Source organism: Sinocyclocheilus grahami, unplaced genomic scaffold (assembly GCF_001515645.1).
Source record: "Sinocyclocheilus grahami isolate Dianchi unplaced genomic scaffold, SAMN03320097.WGS_v1.1 scaffold464.1, whole genome shotgun sequence".
Lineage (NCBI taxonomy): Eukaryota > Metazoa > Chordata > Actinopteri > Cypriniformes > Cyprinidae > Sinocyclocheilus > Sinocyclocheilus grahami.
Window position 1 is genome coordinate 267261 of NW_015505643.1, and position 19646 is coordinate 286906.

General features: G+C 40.2%; 1 protein-coding gene across 4 annotated transcripts in view; it reads right to left on the minus strand.

Annotated features, from left to right (window-relative positions):
* Positions 1 to 16642, minus strand: part of LOC107553071 (potassium voltage-gated channel subfamily A member 1-like) — a 59732-nt gene extending 43090 nt beyond the window's left edge. Inside the window, exons 1-2 of one of the 4 annotated variants that reach the window (XR_001604927.1) lie at positions 16454 to 16642; positions 12076 to 15825 (exon numbers count right to left, since the gene is read on the minus strand). Coding sequence is in view for 2 of the 4 variants with exons in the window: in XM_016235160.1 (XP_016090646.1) it covers positions 13346 to 15340 (1995 nt within the window). In the remaining 2 variants the exon portion in view is untranslated. Of the gene's footprint in view, positions 1 to 11977; positions 15826 to 16154; positions 16253 to 16453 lie in introns of those variants that run through there. The other 3 variants (XR_001604926.1, XM_016235160.1, XM_016235159.1) reach the window with 3 other exon arrangements.
* Positions 16643 to 19646: the final 3004 nt, after the last annotated feature.

Sequence of the window (19646 nt, forward strand, 5' to 3'; positions counted from 1 at the left end):
ACAGGATATCAAATCCTTTAAGATCTCAGTTTAAAGACTGTGAAAATTGTTCAATAAATTGACTTAAAATTGCATATAAATCCATTATATTTTCATAAAGTTTAATAAAGCCCAATATAATAAGTATGCAAAAACTGCAATTTCCTAAATACTTATAGATCTTTTTTTAATCTTAATTTTAATGGTATTGACAACATACTTGTCAAGTTGTCAGACATGACTAAATGTATGTCCAATTGAAGAAGGGACACTATATTATTTATCTATTTTAATATTGTGCATATAATAATACTACCATAAAGTCATATTTTACTCGAAAAGAGACATGTCCATTGGATAACTATATAATCTACACAAGCCATTGTGCTTGGACCGCGATGATCGCCTCAAGTTAAACTGCATTGTGTCGTTGTCCACAATGCTTCGGTTACAGAACTTTGGAATAACAAACAGGGAAAACAATAAAAGGCATGACCTACATCGCATCCAGCTAGCCAAGTCCGCCCAAGCTCCATGATCCGTATTTATTTATTTATTTATTTTCTTCATTTGAATGTCCAGTGAAATGATTTTTTGTAAAATCCTCTGTGCCCTGAGGACAATCTAAACCAAGCCAATTAGAGCTCAGCCTCAAGTCACATGTGTTTCAAAAGTTTACGGACCTAATAGACACCCATTTGTGGGTTACGCCCCGCATACACAAAACAAACTAACTTTTTTTTTTATATATATAGGTGCTAACATGACTACCAGTCAAATAGTATGACTAAATAATGCAATTTCTTGATTATTTTGCAATATATATTTAACTTATATTTAACATGTTGAAGTAGGCTTCTTCCCAGGCTAACTTGGAGGGGGCGGCGCCCCAGCGCCCTCTATTGACCAGCTGCCACTGCTCCGAGGCCTGACGCCACACCCACTGTGCCTGTCTTTGCTCCTCCTGCCACAATATATACATATATATATATACACACAATAAAAGTAAATGGGAACTGAATCTATTACCAACATTCTTCAAATATTTCCACTGAAGAACATCATACAGGTTTGGAACGACATGAAGATGAGTAAATGGTGAAAGACTTCATTTTTGGGTGGACTATCCCTTTAAAATTTTCCTATTCCTGATAGTATTAGTATTAAAAGTCCTCAATTATCTATATTACACAAATCAGCCAATTGTAATGCTTTATCGCTATGGGTGAAAGTCAGATCATACAGAACAAAACACGCAGTCACAAATCACACACACACACGGTGTCACTGTGGTTAACTGTGTTAAAGCTGAGGCAAGAGAGTTTGCATTATTTAAGTGACATGGAGAAACTTGTCAAAATCCATGTAGAAAGAGGGCAGCAACTGCCATGATGAGCTGTGCTTGGGGATCTAGCCTTCTCTCCAGAAGTAAGGAGCAGGAAAGCACTTGTGCTCCACATGTTGCATGCAGCAAAGCCTGAGGGAGCAGCAGAGATATCATGAGCCGAGTTGTGGCATCTGCTGCACTGCAATGAATATGGAATCACTATAAACAACACCCAGGTAACCGAGCGAGAGAACACAGCATGAGAGATGGAGTGTGAGGGACTTTTGTTAAAATGATCGTTGTGGATAGAATGGTGTAGAAATCTACCTTTCTCGTTCTGTGTCTTAAACTTTGCTGTTGCTATGACAACCAATATGTATTTTTCTATATTTTCCTCATGACAAAAACTCTGCATGTGATGCACTGTTTTACGCAATAGTGATTACTCTGCAAATGTATTTATGTCCCTTCTGCTCATCAAACAGTTCTGTGTAAACATACCTTTCGTGTATATATATATGTGCCCAGGGATCAAAATTAACTCTCACCATGTGCCAAATGTAAGAAAAATCTGACTTTGGCAAGTAAATTAATTTATTTTCTTGGCATTTGACTGGTAGCTTTATTAGGAGCTGTAACAAAATGATGTTATGTTTTGATGCCAAGAATGATAGTTAAACTCTAGCTGATTTCTACTTGATGTAAGTGACATTGTGAATGAATCAAATGAAACACATGCAAGCACTCTACTAAAGTGACTTATCATCAAGTGTGATCTTTCCGGACACAGATATTCTGTTTGACCATAAAAAAATAAGCTCATTAAGTGACTGTCTTGTCCTGCACATCTTCTAACAAGTACGTTTTTGTTTTTACTGAACTGCATGTTGTGATGCATTAGTGACATTACTTGCATTAAGCCACCAAAATGACTATTTTTATTATGAGAGACAGAATTTCACATAGAGAGTAGAGACTGGCCAATATTTGATGCTGTGAGTGACACGATGACCTTCACTGTTTGCCATACATATGCATGGAAAAAACAACTAATTCCATAATTTTAAAATTTCGGAGTCTTCTAAATCCACTATTTATTGGCAGTTGTCAAGAAGTTAATTTTGGACACAGTATATGTCGCTTCATACCCCACTTTCCGCATACAAGCAGTGACACTTTGTTTCTAATGTAAATTCAAACTTAATTTCCATTTGATGTTTTATCACTAATACGCTTTTAACAAGAAATCAATACTATAATATTTATAGAATTTTTTTTTATATTAACATACTGCTATTTATTAAAATCAAGTCACATCAAAAGTTAATCAAGCTTATGCCTTTTTTAATTCACTGCCTTCAAAATAAACATTCACAGCCTCCTTCAGTGAAAACATTTCTGCACAAAAGTAACTCTGCTTATGCTGAATCATCTAACACTAATCATCTAGTTAGAGCAAAACTTAAAAAAAAAAAATGCAAGAAAACATTGTTTCAATCAAGCAAAAAGCAAGTCCTCTCGCTAATTCTCGCTTACATACACACACTTAACTCTGGAGCTAGTACCGTAAAATAGATCTTGGCTAAGGTTTCCATGGCAACATTAACATTTCCGCCCCGAAACTAAGATAGCTCTATAGCTATACAGAGGCTGGGAGAGAGAGAGAGATGGAGAGAGAATGGAAAGAAAGAAAAACTCTCCCTCCATTCCTGCAGACAGAACAACAAGGGGGAAGTCAATCGTTTTGCTAGGCCTCATCTGTCTGCCTGTATGGAATGAGATTTATGTGAATTAATATGTAAAGTTTGCAGACACACTTTGACAGAGATTGCATACAAGCAGTCAAGATAAAATACAACAGTCATTTAAATACATCAATGATTTGATTTAATTGAATGCATTTCTCATTTTGTGAGTTGATTAATCTAGACGTATTACTTTGTTTCTGTGTAGTTTTAATTACTGTAAACACATCTTGCACTTACAATGGGAAGAATCAAAAACAGCTTCAATATAAACGCCATGTCAGGTGATTGGTTATGATGTCATCTTATTACATCCACATTGTAAAGCTGGATGGGATTTTCATAACATTATCATATATCATTGTCACTTCACTTTGCCTGTGCCTCAGCCATTAAACTATATTTTGTAAAGCAAAATGTCTTTCAGAACTGTTTTTCTTTGAGGACTACATCACCAAAGCAACAAATACATTTTTATAGAATTACAAGAAAGCTTTTTTTTGCTAAAACAGGTTTAGGTCCCTGTGATGGTCCTCCACAAGCAAATCTACATTAAACGTTTGGTTAGTAGTTGGAGACTATAATGCAGAGCAAGGCCACAGTACCTCCCCAGGACACTACAATGTCACATCTTGAAAGATGGTGTAATTTGGTGGGAATGGATGGTTGAATAACTTGACAAGGAAGGACAAGAAACTGAATCGGTGTATGTTTCGATCTTATGCATTTGGGAAATGTGTCTTTGCAGCAATGCAACTAATAACTAGGGCTGTAACAAATCATCACGCTGCCACATAACTGCAACAGGTGTGTTCAAACAGGTGTGATTCAGTTGGTAAACCAACTCATTGCAATGGCCACTACTGAAAAAAATGCATTTAAATGTGCATTCAGAATTGTCCTATTTGCAGTCAGTGACATTCATTTATTCTACAAGTGTCTTAGTAGGGTTACCTTGGTAAAGCGAGTGATATTTGGCTGGTCATGTAATCTTAATATGTCTGCCCCATAAAGTGGCCCACTGTATGTAAAATAAATCAGCTTTTATTAAAAAAATTTCACATCTACTATTAACTTTTTAAAAGCAGAAAAAAATGACTTTAAACTTTATCATTATCTGTAAAATACAGACAGTGCAATTTTACTGGTAATATAAAGGTATCAAGATATTATTGAAGTGGCTTAAAGGTAACCCAAATATAACTAAAAGAAGACAGGTTATTTTACATTCATTTATTTAGATGTTATTATATATTGATTGGTATTTTTCCCCATCTCAGTTCATACTGTTTTATTAAATTATTTGCTGTGTTCTAAGTAGCCTATTATGTTTAGTATAAAATTATTTTCCTTTCAAGTTACTTTTGGTGCAATAAATAGTGTGAAAAAGTCTGTCCATCTCTTATCCCTGTTGAAAAACATACCTGTTTTGAAGCATGGCAGCTGGCTTGAGCTGGTTAAAGCTGGTCCTTAGTTGGTTATAAGCTGGTTATGAGCTGGTTCTTCGCTGGTTTAAGCTGGTCATGTGCTGGTCCTAAACAACTAGCTCCTGCTCAGAACCAGCTCATAACCAGCTTATAACCAACTAAGGACCAGCTTTAACCAGCTCAAGCCAGCTGCCATGCTTCAAAACATACCTAACCAGAATATGCTGTTTTTTTTTCAACAGGACTGTCTTGCTTGAAATACATTAGGGGATGTCTTTTAAGAATCATATAAAATAATTGATAAAATCAACCCTAATAACTACATGTATAAAAAATGAACAGATCCATTAAAACTGAGATATTGAGAATAGGATTCTGAGATCTCTCCTGTTCCAAAAACTTTGTAGCACAGGCTAAGTTCAATTGTGATGATGATATAATGATGTTATGCATGCTAGAAATGTCTTTGTTAGGGATTGCCTTCAGTGTTTCTCTTTTTTATTTTAATTACTGTATTTTATTCTTATTCAAAACTGACAAAAAATTCAAACATCTAGTGGCATCTAGTGATATTCAGATTGTACTGTTTATCATATTTTGCAGTCCTGAAGCATCAGTAATTTTTCCCACAATATCTTGAGAACTGTGATTTACTCTGAGCAGAATTCAGTTGGATTGCATATCCTATTCCTTCAGCATTATCAGTCTGACGTGTTTTCTCAAGCATATGTCAGTCAAATGAAAAGGACTATGGACTATGCTAAGGAACTGCACATAATGTACAAATATAATTTGACATAAAATGGCAAATCAGCTGAAGAGGAACACCTGTAATTGCATGTTCACACACTACACTAATGGAGGAGGCTGTCCTAAGAATAATTTTCTAAATAGCTTCAGGAGCTTTTGGAATTGTCTTTTGATTGCTTTTTCAATCACTTGCTCTCCTTCATGCTGTATGTGAATGCAGTTGACAGACATGATGTGCTGACCTCTGCTAAGGTCATGAAGTTTGTTAAGGGCGTCCCATTGCGTGTGTCCCATCTTGAGTCTCTCATCAGAGGGGTCAGTCCTATTAGTACAGACAATGCACCCTGACCCTCCGGGCATAAGCCATCAGACAAGAGAAACACAACCCAACAAGACAGAACTGCTCAGCAACACACACGTCCTGACCTCCAGTGCCCTGCCCTACGGGAGTGTTATTAAAGCCCGAAGGGAAGTGTTTTTGTCAATGTGTGTGTGTGTGTGCGTGTGTGTGTGTGTGTGTGTGTGTGTGCCCATGACAAGTCAACCACACAAACAAACACGTCAAAGATGGATATGCTGACAACAATAGAACTAAGCTTTAAACGTACTAGTGGAATATAAGCGGGAGGACAGGAATATTTGTTCATCAATCTGTTCTTTTACACACCCAAGTGCAGAGTCATTCTGTCTGTATTCCAGGAAAATATGACGGTATAAACCTCAGCAGACATGACTTGAGGGTGAAAGACCCTTCTGTTAGAAGCCCTAAATCTTTTACTGAGTCAGCTCTTGGGTCAATGAAGCGACACTTATTTTCTGTCCTATCAAATAATTTATTTTAAAAGCCCATTGAAATGCAATTTACACATACAGTGACTTGAAAACATATATTCTATGATAAGTATGTTTTTATTTCTGTAATCAAATGAATTTATTTATTTTGCTGGGGGGATTTTTTTTTACCCCAATAAAGTCAAAAATATAGGGGTAAAACAACTGTGTTGATATCATAATAAATTTAAAAAATACATTAAAAGAGAAATTCTTGACAAAAATAATTTATTCGTATTTTTTAGAACACGTATATATATTTAATAAATGTTTCATTGCTCCTTTATTTTTGCATAGCTTTTGTTCAAATCAAAGTCATGTGGTGCAACTATGCAGAAACATGCTGGGGGAAAAAACACATAAAAAAGGAAAAGATATAATAGAGAGAACCCTGCAGAGCCTCAGGACTGTGTCAAGGTCAATAAGTCTTTTAAAATATCAGATGATTTGACCTTTGCATTGCGAGGCAAGGTTAGTTCAGTTTGTAAAATTTCATGTGATGCAACTCCCCAAAAACATTATATTTATGAATACATATTATTCATTCCGATTACAATGCAATGTACATACCTTGAGAAATATATTTAACCCTTTCACACATAAGTTTTAAATATTCTAGCTGACCCCTCGGCGTGAGATTTTTTAAGGTACCACCGTATTATTTCCATGGGGACGCATCATGCTTGCCACGTGACCAATGTTGGAGAGTAACTAGTTACATGTAACTGAGTTACGTAAATGAATTACAAAATAAATGTAACTGTAATCTGTTACAGTTACTGAGAAAAAATGTGTAATTAAATTACAGTTACTTATGAAAATGTTAATTATTACAAAGGGTGTTACATCTGAATATTTTCACACACACACACACACACACACACTATCTTAATTTTTTTTTTAGTGAGGACATTGCATAGACTTCCACTGATTATTTTCTATCAGCTAACCCAACCCCTATACTTAAACCTACCCCTCAAATAAATTTGTGCAAAACACTAGATTTAAATAAAAACATATTTTGGCTGATTTATAAGCCTTTAAACTAGAGAGGGCCAGTCAAATGTCCTCACTAGTGGGTTATCATGATTTTTCACTATATAAGTGAGGACATTTGGTCCTCACAAGTATAGTTAAACCAGTACACACACACTCATATGCATACAGATTTAATTGATTTTCCAAAATGCATTGATTGCTCTAAAATATGAGACACCAATGTTCCAGGAGTTTAGGACACATGTTTATTCCATAACTGTTTTATTTTCTATTTGGGTTTATGTATATACTTTATTTTTTAAGATTAACTGTTTTTTTCCAAGGCATTGTTAGATGCCAATGTTTCCTGACATATTTGCTATGCAAAATTTTGATTTCAAAAACTATATCATAGCTATTAAACTGTATTTAACCTCAGAATGATCTTAAAGTAAAGAGAGGTACTAAAATCTGATTTTGTGGTGGGTGTGCTTTAAAATTAAAATCTTATAATTAAAATATTCTTATAATTTTTATAATTTTATAATCTTAATAAGTAATAGCGTTGTAGTAATCAGTGTTGAGTACTATACTGTAAGGTTAACCCTGCCTGGTTCAGTTGAAAACATTCATTAGAAATTTAGAAAAGTAATGAAAAAGTCATCACATGTAATCAGTTACATTACTTTAATAAAGTAACTGAAATAGTTGCTGAAATAGTGTTGCATTATACTTATTACATTTTAAATAGGGCAACTTGTAATCTGTAACCTATTCCAAAGTAACCTTCCCAACACTGCATGTGACATACTGTAGCCACAATAGCATTGTATGACAGTATTGCTAGTTTTGCTAGTACTTATAGGGATGCGACAATACAGGTAGCCCACGGTTCAATACATACTTCGTTTTTTTTTTTAGATAGATAGAAATGTTTTGAATGATGAAACATGAAGACAATAAACACTTGACTGTGACAATGTGTAGTTTTTATCTCTGTTCTTCAAGCCATATTCTGTGTTTTCATAGTAATTAATGTAGTAATTATGTATATTTATAATCCATTGCTAATCAACACAGCCTTTTTTGCAGTATGGAATATATTTTCTGCCTTATTCAGTGATTAGAATCCACATCCGATCACAAAAGGAAGTTTTTTTCAAACATTCGACTGATGTTGTGGAGTACGTTATAATGTTCTCTTTTGTTGGATAAGATGGGAGGCATTTTCTCATCTCAGCGTGTAGACTCACGGGCACACACAAACAGAACTAATTCAGAGAGAAATAAAATGCACAAAAATTATTTAAATGCAAAACCAAAAGAAAGAAAAAAAACTCACAAGCTCGTATTGAACCGTGGATGTTTTATAGAATGGTTCAATTTTATATTGAGAAGTGTGGCATCCTTAATACTTATTTGTATTTAAATATCTGAAACCTAAAATAAACATTATGTGGTTGAAAACACTGCATAGTTGTGATAGATATGACTGGCACGGAGCTCAGCGCCAGGCAAAGCATGAAAGCACATTTGAATCTGGCAGTTATGTGACGTCGCTGTACATTCTAAAATCCCATATTTTACCGTACTCCCAGGGACACATGTGGGACCGTACTGCTCAAGATGTGTACACTCACATGCATTCAGTTAAAATTTGTAAAAATCACATTTTACTTGATGTCTGCACTACATGATTCATTAAACTGTTTTTTTTATACATCATCGACCCTCTTACTGAACTTTTTCTTAGCTGAGGGACTCATTGAATGAAACCACTGGGCACTATCCAAACCAAACTCTCTATATACACTGGTGCTAGCAAGCCTTGTGATCCTAAAAACCTAGTTTGCACCCCTCTGAGCATGAACATGTACCTCTATGTCATTAAGATGTTAAACATTGCTTTACACAGAACAAGGAGTAATGCAAATTTTTCAGTGGCATCACATCACCTGTGCTTGGGGCCACACAATGCACTTGACACTAACAACAGTTTAGAGGACACTTCAGCAACAATAATTTTAAAGTTACATAAGGGTAACTAGCTTGTGTTTTTCTGCCCAACTGATTTTAACACATGCAACACTGTCTGTTGTTTATACTGCTTGGGTGTACAGAGAGAAGACGAGAGGATTATGGAGTGAAAAATCTGTTATGACAACTCAGTTTCTAATCTATAGTGCTGTTTATTTTCCCATCATGCACAAGCCCCAATGTATGTGTGGGTATGGTGATCAAGCCATGTCCAGCTACACTTCTGTGTCATACTACACACATCACGCACGGCAGCTAATTAATGCCCTGAGTGGAGAGATGCTGATTGCTTTCGGTTGGACTAATGCCACATTATTCTGGCTCTCCACACTGCCTTGATATTTACAGAGAGCCAGTGTTATGGGAATGAGTGCTGTTAAACTGATCTATCAATATGGCAAAATGTCTTTTGTAGTCATGGCTGATTGATATTAGGAAATCTAGTTTAATATCCATTTATCGTGGCATTGAGTCTGATATTTATGAAGGTGATGTGGGTGAAGGGTTTTATTGATTTATTACGCTCTTGCAGACAAACAAGCACACACATGCAGACCTACACAAATAGCATGCATTGCGAACTGTACAGTCCACTGATCTCACAAGAATTGCATTGTTTTTTTCCGTCTCTGACATGCGTGTGATTCTACAAGTTGTTCTACAGAGAAGTGAAGGAGGCTGTCACAAATGGAGGGATATGCTTCCACCTTATAGAAGAAGAGGCGAATGGAAGGAACAAAGAAAAGAGTAAGACAGATTGAGAGAAAGATGCCATAAAGTATGAGAAAGAATCCAACTTTTAGTTTGGTATCCATTTTACAAATGCCTAGACTGCAGCACAGCAGATTGTTTTCAGAAAATATCCTCTGAAGCTGAAGCAGATTCAGCTTTTGGATGCAATGAATCATTAACAACAACTTTTAGGCTCAGGGAAATTTAAAAGAGCTTAAGATGGGCAACAGCCATTACTACACAGCCAGCACCAAATGTTTTAAAAATGTTCAGCACAGCAAATAACAAGTGCTGTGAAGTATTGGTGCAATCCAGTATGAACTACAGCAGAAAATGAAGAGACAGCGCTAGCGTAACACCTCTCCACAGGCTATGCAACATTAACCTGTAAACGAGTGCTTAATAGCCTGGGTTATCATGAATATGAGTGCCTGCGTGTATATGTGCAAAAGTACTGCATGACTCAGCAAGCAGGATCCCATAATGTTTAAGGACTATCCTCATTTACACGGAATATCATTTCAGATTTCAACAACAAACATAAAGGTTTAGTAAAAACTACTCAATACCACTTCTTACTTTCAGTGCAATGGGACAGTCAATCCACTCCCTTAACATTGCTAAAATCTCATGAGATATGTATCAAAGAGCATTTGTGTGAATAAGTATACTATATAACATATAAAAATGAAAGAAATTCACTATTTCTTTCTCTAATATGTGAGATGGTGATTAACTGCATAGTGCACATTTAGAGTCCATTATAAACCATAAAAGATAAGTCAAAGAATAATATATACGATAGATAGATAGATAGACAGACAGACAGACAGATAGTCACAACCCATTTTACATCTATAATATGATGCATTTCCAAAAGATCATGATATTTACTAATAAAATGTAGAGCAGAACTTGATTTTATCTAGCTAGAATTTACTAGATGTGAGTTTAACAAATAGAAGCCTGTTCCAAAGTATGAGTATTAGACGATTGTTTAAAATTATCCAATAGTCTGTGCTGACTAAGTGACATCAGAAAAGGAAAGTCATTCAGATAGTCACAACCCATTTTACATCTATAATATGATGCATTTCCAAAAGATCATGATATTTACTAATAAAATGTAGAGCAGAACTTGATTTTATCTAGCTAGAATTTACTAGATGTGGGTTTAACAAATAGAAGCCTGTTCCAAAGTATGAGTATTAGACGATTGTTTAAAATGATCCAATAGTCTGTGCTGACTAAGTGACATCAGAAAAGGAAAGTCATTTCAAAGCAAGCTATAAAGTTATTACATTTTGATAATAAAATGTGGTGAGATTGTGAAGACTTTTTAAATAACAAGCACTAATGAATTGTTCATAATAAGACCACATTAAGAAAGTAAACACTGTTTAAATGAAAAGATTTCCATCACCTCTGTTGAACTATATCATAAAGACAGTAATAATATGCTTAAAATCTTTTCTTTTCTTTTTTTTTTTTTGCTTAAAGACAGAGCACGTTGCCTGTAATTTCATGTCATTACTGTATATAACTCTTTATCAGTAGTGCATCTACTGTAAGAGGATCGCTTCTGAAAAGGGACACTGTACATAGTGTGCATATAGTTTATAGCGGTGACAGCATTAACAGCTGATAAATGGCAGTTGTCAGTTACTTTTTCTTCAACTTACACAATTTTCTTGTAACAAGCCCACAAGGCACCAGATTGACACGACACAGAAGGCACTTATGATAATCTAATATTGAGTGTGCATATTTTATACAAGTACACATTGGCCAAGTAATCGTGTTGTGAGAGATGAGCAGACTGAGGGAGGCCATAGTTATCTCCCTGTAGCGCGTGCTGAGAGTATGTCTTATTAATGACACAATATCGGTTTACTGGAGATTAAATGGTAATTATCTGGTCTACAAAAAACGGTGACAGCTATTATGACATCAGAAAATGAAGCTCGGAGTCGGAACACTTAATGAGCAATGAGGATTTTTGGATTCCAAGGGAACACAGCACAGCTAGTCGTCTCTTTGACAATTAAGCCCCTTGTTGCTAAGCAATTCAAGACATTGTTGATATATTATTAAACGAGAGAAAACGTGCCTGTTGAAATCACGTGGAACACATGTTCCTAGTCATAACAGGCAACTAGTAGGGCCATGCATATGCGTAAACGTCTGAATGCCGCTTAAAACTGAGCGTGAATAATGACAACATGATTGCTGTGTGACTAAACAAAATCTTAACGCCGAAATAGCTTACCTGGGTTCCACAAAGCACTGCGCTTGCTCAGTGGTCATCGTGCATTCCAATCGGACGAGAACTCGCTGTGCATGAAGTCCACCAAGTTCATGTTCCCTTCAGTGCTGTCTGTACATTTCCGCCAGCATTTTTATAAAGGGATGCATTGTCATTTGGTAAAGGGATGAAGACAAATAGTTGCATGAAGCATTCCCTTGAAATATACTCCCACGACAGTAACTTGAAGACAGAGGCCAAACTGATCATTCAAGCCATGGTGTCGTTGACTCTGTTGTACAAGGTGTTTACTTTGTGAGACAATGTGAACCGGTTATTTTGGCCTCGGTATGCCATAATGTGACTGTGATTCTTAGAAAGAATGAATCCTCGCATCGCATGATGGATGAATTATGGTGTTTCAAATATTGTGCTAATGAACAAAAACTAACATGACTGATTTGTTTTTCAATACTCAAAAAAGGGACTGATTATAAATGACTTTTCAGTCACCGTGGACAATGCACAAATAACTACACAGGGTGTGTGCTAAAAGGGGTTTTAACCAGAGTGTAGAACATACTGAATACTGTCATGCGGACACATGTTTGTCATAATGGGATTTAAGATAACATTGCCTTAAGTTACGCAACATGCTGCTTTCCAATTAATCATAATAATTCAAATATATTAAAATAATTCATCACTATTAGCTGAATTGGTTTTCATCAGAGAAGACTGCAGCGTATTTTTGCTAATATTTCGAATGAATTAATAATGCAAGTCATGTTGATTATCGAGTCGTTTTTCAATGTCCTCCCTCTCTACCTCAGCGTTACACATTTCTTTCCTCTGCATTAAACTGGGAGACTATAACATAATTGATGATAGTGCAAACGATTTAAACGTTATTGCATAATAGCATTAGATAAGAACTCGCCTGTTGTCCTACAATTACTGACAAATGTAACTCATAAAGTGCCTATGCAAGTTCCTTTTTGTTGCCTTCATTAATGAACCGGTGGGCAGATAGAGACACCTCTCCACGTCACGTAAAGCTGGTGGTTTTTGCGTTGCCTGTCACGTGATTACAGGGTATGTTTCTCTACAAAAGTAGCCACATCGCAGAAATGTTTCAGCTCAGGTCCAGAACCTAATGAGTGCATGTATGTATGTGTGAGCGTCTCCTTGTGTTTTCCGCACGCGCATACTGTATGTCTTCAAGTTGTGCATGTGTGCTGTTAACTGATTCATTTGTGCAGTCACCTTTATGAAAATTATCGTTCTTCCATAATCATACATCTGTCTGTAGGGTTCGGGAATGTGAACTGTTTTTTCCGCCTTTGTCAGTACCGTTCCCTCTGCTCGGGCTCTGCGTGTCAGCCCCGCACAGAGATTCTGTCACGCCCTCCTCCATCTCCATGTACTCTGCTGCTTTGTCACCCAAAGACGACCCCGATGGGGACCCTCTGAATTTTCTCAAGAAATCCGGAAAGTATGGACAGACCGGTGGGGGTTGTTCCACAACGGGCGCCTGGTCCTCATTATCGGTTTCCCGGTGGTAGAAGTAGTTGAAGTTGGACACGATGACAGGGACTGGAAGCGCAATGGTCAGGACACCGGCGATGGCGCACAGCGAGCCCACGATTTTACCCCCGACCGTGATGGGCTTCATGTCCCCGTAGCCCACTGTGGTCATGGTCACTACAGCCCACCAGAAGGCGTCTGGGATGCTGGTGAACTGTGATGAGGGCTCGTCCGCCTCTGCGAAGAACACCGCGCTGGAGAACAGGATGACACCGATGACAAGGAAGAAGATGAGCAGCGCCAGTTCTCGCATGCTCGCGCGCAAAGTGTGCCCGAGGATCTGAAGACCTTTCGAGTGTCGAGACAGTTTGAAGATCCTGAACACGCGGACGAGTCGTATTATTCTCAGGATCGCGAAACTCATTGCCTGTTGCCCGTTGTCTTGCTGCTGAGCGAGGTCTGTGCCGAAAGTTATGAAATAAGGCAAAATAGAGACAATGTCTATGGAGTTCATAACGTTTTTAAAGAAATCAGCTTTACTGGGGCTCGCGAAGAAGCGCACGATGATCTCAAACGAGAACCAAATGATGCACACCGTCTCAACGATGAAAAAGGGGTCGTTGAATGGCGTAAATCCATTGTCTGCCTGTGTGGAGTTTTTACCTGGGCTGAGGAATTCTTTGTCGTCCCTGAATTCTGGCAATGTTTCCAAACAAAAAATGACGATGGATATGACGATGACCAGCACTGACACGACCGCGATCCCTCTGGCTGGACTTGAACTCTCCGGGTACTCGAACAGCAGCCAGATCTGGCGTTTGAACTCGTCCTCGGGCAGCGGCTTCTCTTCCTCCTTCACGAAGCCCTCATCCTCGCGAAACTTGAACATTGCCTCTTCCCCGAGTTCATAGAACTTGACCTCCTCGGAAAAGATGTCAAACGGCACATTGACGGGTCTCTTTAAACGCCCCCCTGACTGATAGAAGTATAGAATGGCGTCGAAGCTCGGTCGATTCCTGTCAAAGAAGTATTCGTTACGCAGAGGATCGAAGTACCTGATTCTTTTCCCAGGGTCTCCCAGGAGAGTGTCCGGGAACTGCGCGAGAGTCTTCAGCTGAGTTTCAAACTTTAAGCCCGACACGTTGATGACAACTCTCTCGCAGCAGCCGTACTCATTGTAAACATTTTCGTACCCTGACTGAGGACGCCTGTCCGTTAACGAGACCGTCTCCTCTTCATCACCCATGTTATAGACAAAACTCGACCTCTTGCTTCCCCTGTCCTCCTCTTCCTCCTCGCCCTCCGCCTCCTCCTCCTCGATCATGATGTCCTCCTCGGATCCTAGGAGCGCCAACTCTGAGTGGCGTAGATCCCCGCCGAGTGCCGCGCGGTTCCGTCTCCAGCGCGCTACGCCTCTTTGCTTTTTTCGCTCTCTGGGAAGTTGCTGTGGTGGCTCGTGGTGTTGCTGCTGCTGCTGTTGCGGCTGTTGGGAGGAGGAGGAGGAGGAGGAGGAGGAGGGGCGCGAGGCGGTCTCGGCGCTACTGTTGTTGGCATTCGTTGATGAGGCGGTGCGACTCTGATGCGGGTGGTTGTGGGAATGGCCACTGGACCCACCTCCCTCTCCGACCGTTTCGGCGGCGGCGTCTGCGCGAGACTGTCTCTCCCGCTCGCGCTCTCTCTCCCGGGCGCGAGCCTGTGCATATCCATAGGGCAGGTGGGTGTTGCAGCCCCCGCTGTCCGCGCCCACCATAGCAAACTCCATCTTCTCAAACTAGGAAGCGTTCAGAATGATGGAAAATGGGCTGAAGAGGCTGAGCAAAAGACGGGCTCAGCAAGTTCATAAATGCACTTGACTGGAACTGTAGGTCCGCTGCCTTTGGAAGTGCTTTAAGGCCTTTCAGTGCACTTTTACTTATTGTAATTGGACTTTACAACTGTAGCGAAGCGACGTGCTTCTGGTGACATCATCATCATAATCATCATTATGAGAAAATGTGTCCAACAGTTCTAGAATCCATGTGCGTTTAGCGCGCGCCTGCGTAATCCAAAAGGAAACTTAATGCAGGAGGAGAGAGCGGCTCCTTTCCGTTATCTGAGGTGCTCGGTCGCCGTAGAGACCTTATTCGCCTATGAAATCACTGGTTCCCATCTCCGCTGTGAGGGAGGGGTGGGGTGTAGGTTTGTTCCGTCCTCTGCCCCTTCAGTGGCTATGAATGAATCACTGAATCCGCTTGACACCAGCAACAGCTGCAAAGAAAAGAAAAACGTGTTGTAGAATGCAAACTGCTCATCGTAATGTTGACTGTGATGGATATGTATACCGACACGAGCAGAGCATTTGAAAAAAGTAATCAGTAACCAAGACATAAGTCACCATTCTCGCTACATATCGATAATAATAATAATAATACTACTATGGCACATCCTTATTGTTACAGGCCAGCCAAGCAAGGAAACAGGAAACAGCGCGTGATATTACTGATCCAAAATCCCTTGACAATTAATTATAAACAGTCGTCGCACGCAATTTATCAGCCCTCTCATGCACTCCACCTTCCATTATTCGAGCCACTTACGTAGGAAATTATATGAGGATGTTTTCTCAGCTTCCACCCTTAATATGACAAGCTAGAGATGGCTGAGGATGTAAATCCCAGGTTTGTCAAAAATTTCCCTCTCGCTCAGAGAATCCAGATATTCCTCGATCGACGCAGAACATGACACCTTAACAGTCAGGTGTGATCGCATTCGAGGGATGACAGTTTTGGCCACGGCTCGCCGTTGGGTCTTTATTCAACAGGATCTCTCATCACCTGCCCATCTCCCCCTCCCCAAAAAACATGCACCGCTGCATTAAGCCTGGACTCGCACTCACCAAAAAGCAGGTGCTGCTACCGAGAGCATGCTGCGAGGTTCCATAAATCACACAAGCGGCGTTAGAATCGAGATGTATCAAAGTTTTAGGATGCCATGTGAAAAAGCCTTAGGTAAGTATGCGCAGCGCGCATCTGTCTGCCGCTCAGTCTCGCCCGTTGACCATTGTGCTCGTGTTATTTGGGAGCTGCGCTCCGCCGCGAGATGCACGTTTGTGCAACGCGGAAAGACCTCGATTACCCCCTAGTGGTCGTGGCAGGCCACTGCGCGCGCACCGGTGTGCTGCAGTTCTCAAACTTCGACAACCCCTTATGCATCTGTTGACATCCAGTTCATCGCAACTGCCTTCCCGAGGGACTGCTGCAGAGCACGAGCTGCACACACTAAGCAGCCTGTGTGTGGCTCTGTCAAAAAGCCACTTACACTTTCTGTCACGGCCTGTTTGTGTATAGTCATCGTTTGGAAAAAGCTAAGAATGTAAACACAACATAAAAAAGATGAATGTGATTGTGTGTGAGAGCTCTGCACTTCACTCTTCACTGATCCATTAAACAAGCAAGCGTTTATACAAAGAGCATAAATAAAAGATTCACCTCTTTTAGCTCAGTATAGAGGGTTTGAAACTGGGGCCCGGGACCCCGAAGAGAAGAAAAGGCTTCTGCTGTAGGATCTGCTGAAAACTTGAGGAGAAAAATAAAGATTTTACAACCTTTTACTTTGAGATGTCAAAGTTTAAATGTTGACATAATTAAATATTTTTAACATAATATTTTTCAAAACACATTTATCAGATTTTAAAAAGGTTACTGTTCTTTATCTGAAGCATAGAATTAATCACAGTTTTTTAAATTTGTTTTGTTTTAAAAATAAAACCCACATTTTAAATAGATTTTACATGAATGTTTATACATTTAACGTGTTATAAAATATGCTGTTATCTTTTTGGAAATTATTGTATCATATTTTCCAAATAATATTTTATATCAGTTTATTTTGGCTTTTGAACAATGGTAATATAGGGGCCAATTATTTAATTTTGGAAGCATACTCGGTTACTAACGTAACCTCGGTGCCCTGAGATACGGAATGAGTACTGCGTCTGCTTAAGATGCTATGGGAAATTTTTCTCCTGAACTGAAGTCTTTTTTAAATCCCGCAGTGAAACTGCACGGCCATTGGTTTGTGCAGTATATATAAAAAACTAACCAATGGCTCGGCAGCAGAGCTGCACGAGCCTATGACGACAAAGCCCGCCAGAGCCCGCCAGAATGGGCGGAGCCATCTGGCTATGTACAGTAAGCGGGCATTCACCACTCAAGTTACTTCGACTGAAGCGTACATAGCACGGCTAGCAACGACGTACTTGCTCCCGTTAGTAACCGTGTACGTTCCCTGTCGATACTAAACTCGTACTGTGTCTGCTTAAGACGCTATGGGAACACAGTACAATCACGCCGTGCTAAGGTAGAGGAACGACTATAAGTATCATAACTTCCGTAAGCAAGCAATGCCCATAGAGAAGTTAATAACAACCCAAGGCTAAGACGGGCTGAGCTCCTTGAGGTCACACCTGGCCTGGTTAATTGTTCCAGAGTACTCATGCAACTTCGGCACCCCAGGGATCGAGAGCTGACAGGTGAACTAATACCAGAGAGCTTGAGCGTGATATGGTCAAGGGCTGTCTGTCAGATTTGTTTGTGTAACGCAGTGCGTGTCTCTTCAAGCAGAGAGGATCCTGGCCTGCAATTGACCCGCAATAGGGGCATAAGAGGCCGCTATAGCCCCTACATACATTTTGAGAGTGGATGGGGAGCATTCCTTATCCAGCAGCTCTTGCAGGAATGACAGCACCTCTGACAGATCTTTGCTTTGCTGGCTTTGCCGGCATTAAATCACTCAAGCCTGATCGCTCATCTCCGAGAATTCACCATTTCTACCTCCGAGTAAATGGGAGGAGAGAAACATGAGAGCGGGGAGGCGGGGCCGCCTTCCAAGAATGAACAGGGGCAGACTGCTTTCGTGGTAAAAGCAGCCAGTTTCTGTGAGCGCAGCCATAGTAACACACACAAATTCGAAGCTGCCAGTGGCAGTGTTCTGCTCCGATCTACTTAGGAGGATAGAGCCGCTCGATGTAACGAGGGGCGCTGATCTTCACGTGTAAGACACGGATCGAAGCATAGCGGGGAGAGCGAGAACACAGGCTCTGTGTCGGCGTGAGATTGCTCAGACCCGGTTGCTTAGCTCCCAGGCTTCGCTGTTTCTCTCTCCGAGGCTCGCTGAGAGAGGAGAAACGGGAGAGCGGGGCTGCCTTCAGTGAAGGCGGTCCACAAGTGGAGAAGGGCGAGACTCATGCTCTGAGTGAGCATTCTGTCTCAGTGAGCGCACAGCTCACTGCCCTTCTGCGGCGGATCAGAGTGCAGTGGGGAGAGAGAGCACGCAGGTACAAATGCCAGCATGAGATTGGTCAGACCCGGTTGCTTATTTCCCTGACTCTGCTGTTTCCCTCTCCGAGGCTCGCTGAGAGAGGAGAAATGGGAGAATGGGGCTGCCTTCAATGAAGGCAGTCCGCGAGTGGAGAAGAGCGAGACTCATGTTCTCAGCGAAAGCATTCCGTCTCAGTAAGCTAGCAGTCTCTGCGTGTGGGCTGCCCAGACAGGTGACGCACTCACTGCCCCTCTGCATTGTGCAAGATTCCCTACACGAGCCATACTCAACATTTGCAACAACATCGCTAGAATTTTGCTCTTTTAGGGCTTACCTGCTAGAAATAAGCTCTTTCAGAATCACCGGAAAGCAGCAGGGGAACAGGACTGGAACTGCTGCGACATTGAGGCGCGAAGAGAGTGGATCAGCCGAGCGGAGAGGTCTCAATCCAGTTGCGAGGTGTGTCAACGACGAACAAGCTTCGGGATCAGCGTATAGCATAGAGTCGTCGCTGAAGGAGAAGAAATCTTAGAATCCTGTGGCGAACACCCACTTATATAGCCAGATGGCTCCGCCCATTCTGGCAGGCTCTGGCGGGCTTTGTCGTCGTTAATTTTTTATATATACTGCACGAACCAATGGAAAAAAGGCTTCAGTTCAGGAGAAAAAAGCGTCCCATAGCGTCTTAAGTGAGTGAGTGAGTGAAGTGACATGTGGCCAAGTATGGTGACCCATACTCGGAATTAGTGCTCTGCATTTACCCATCCACC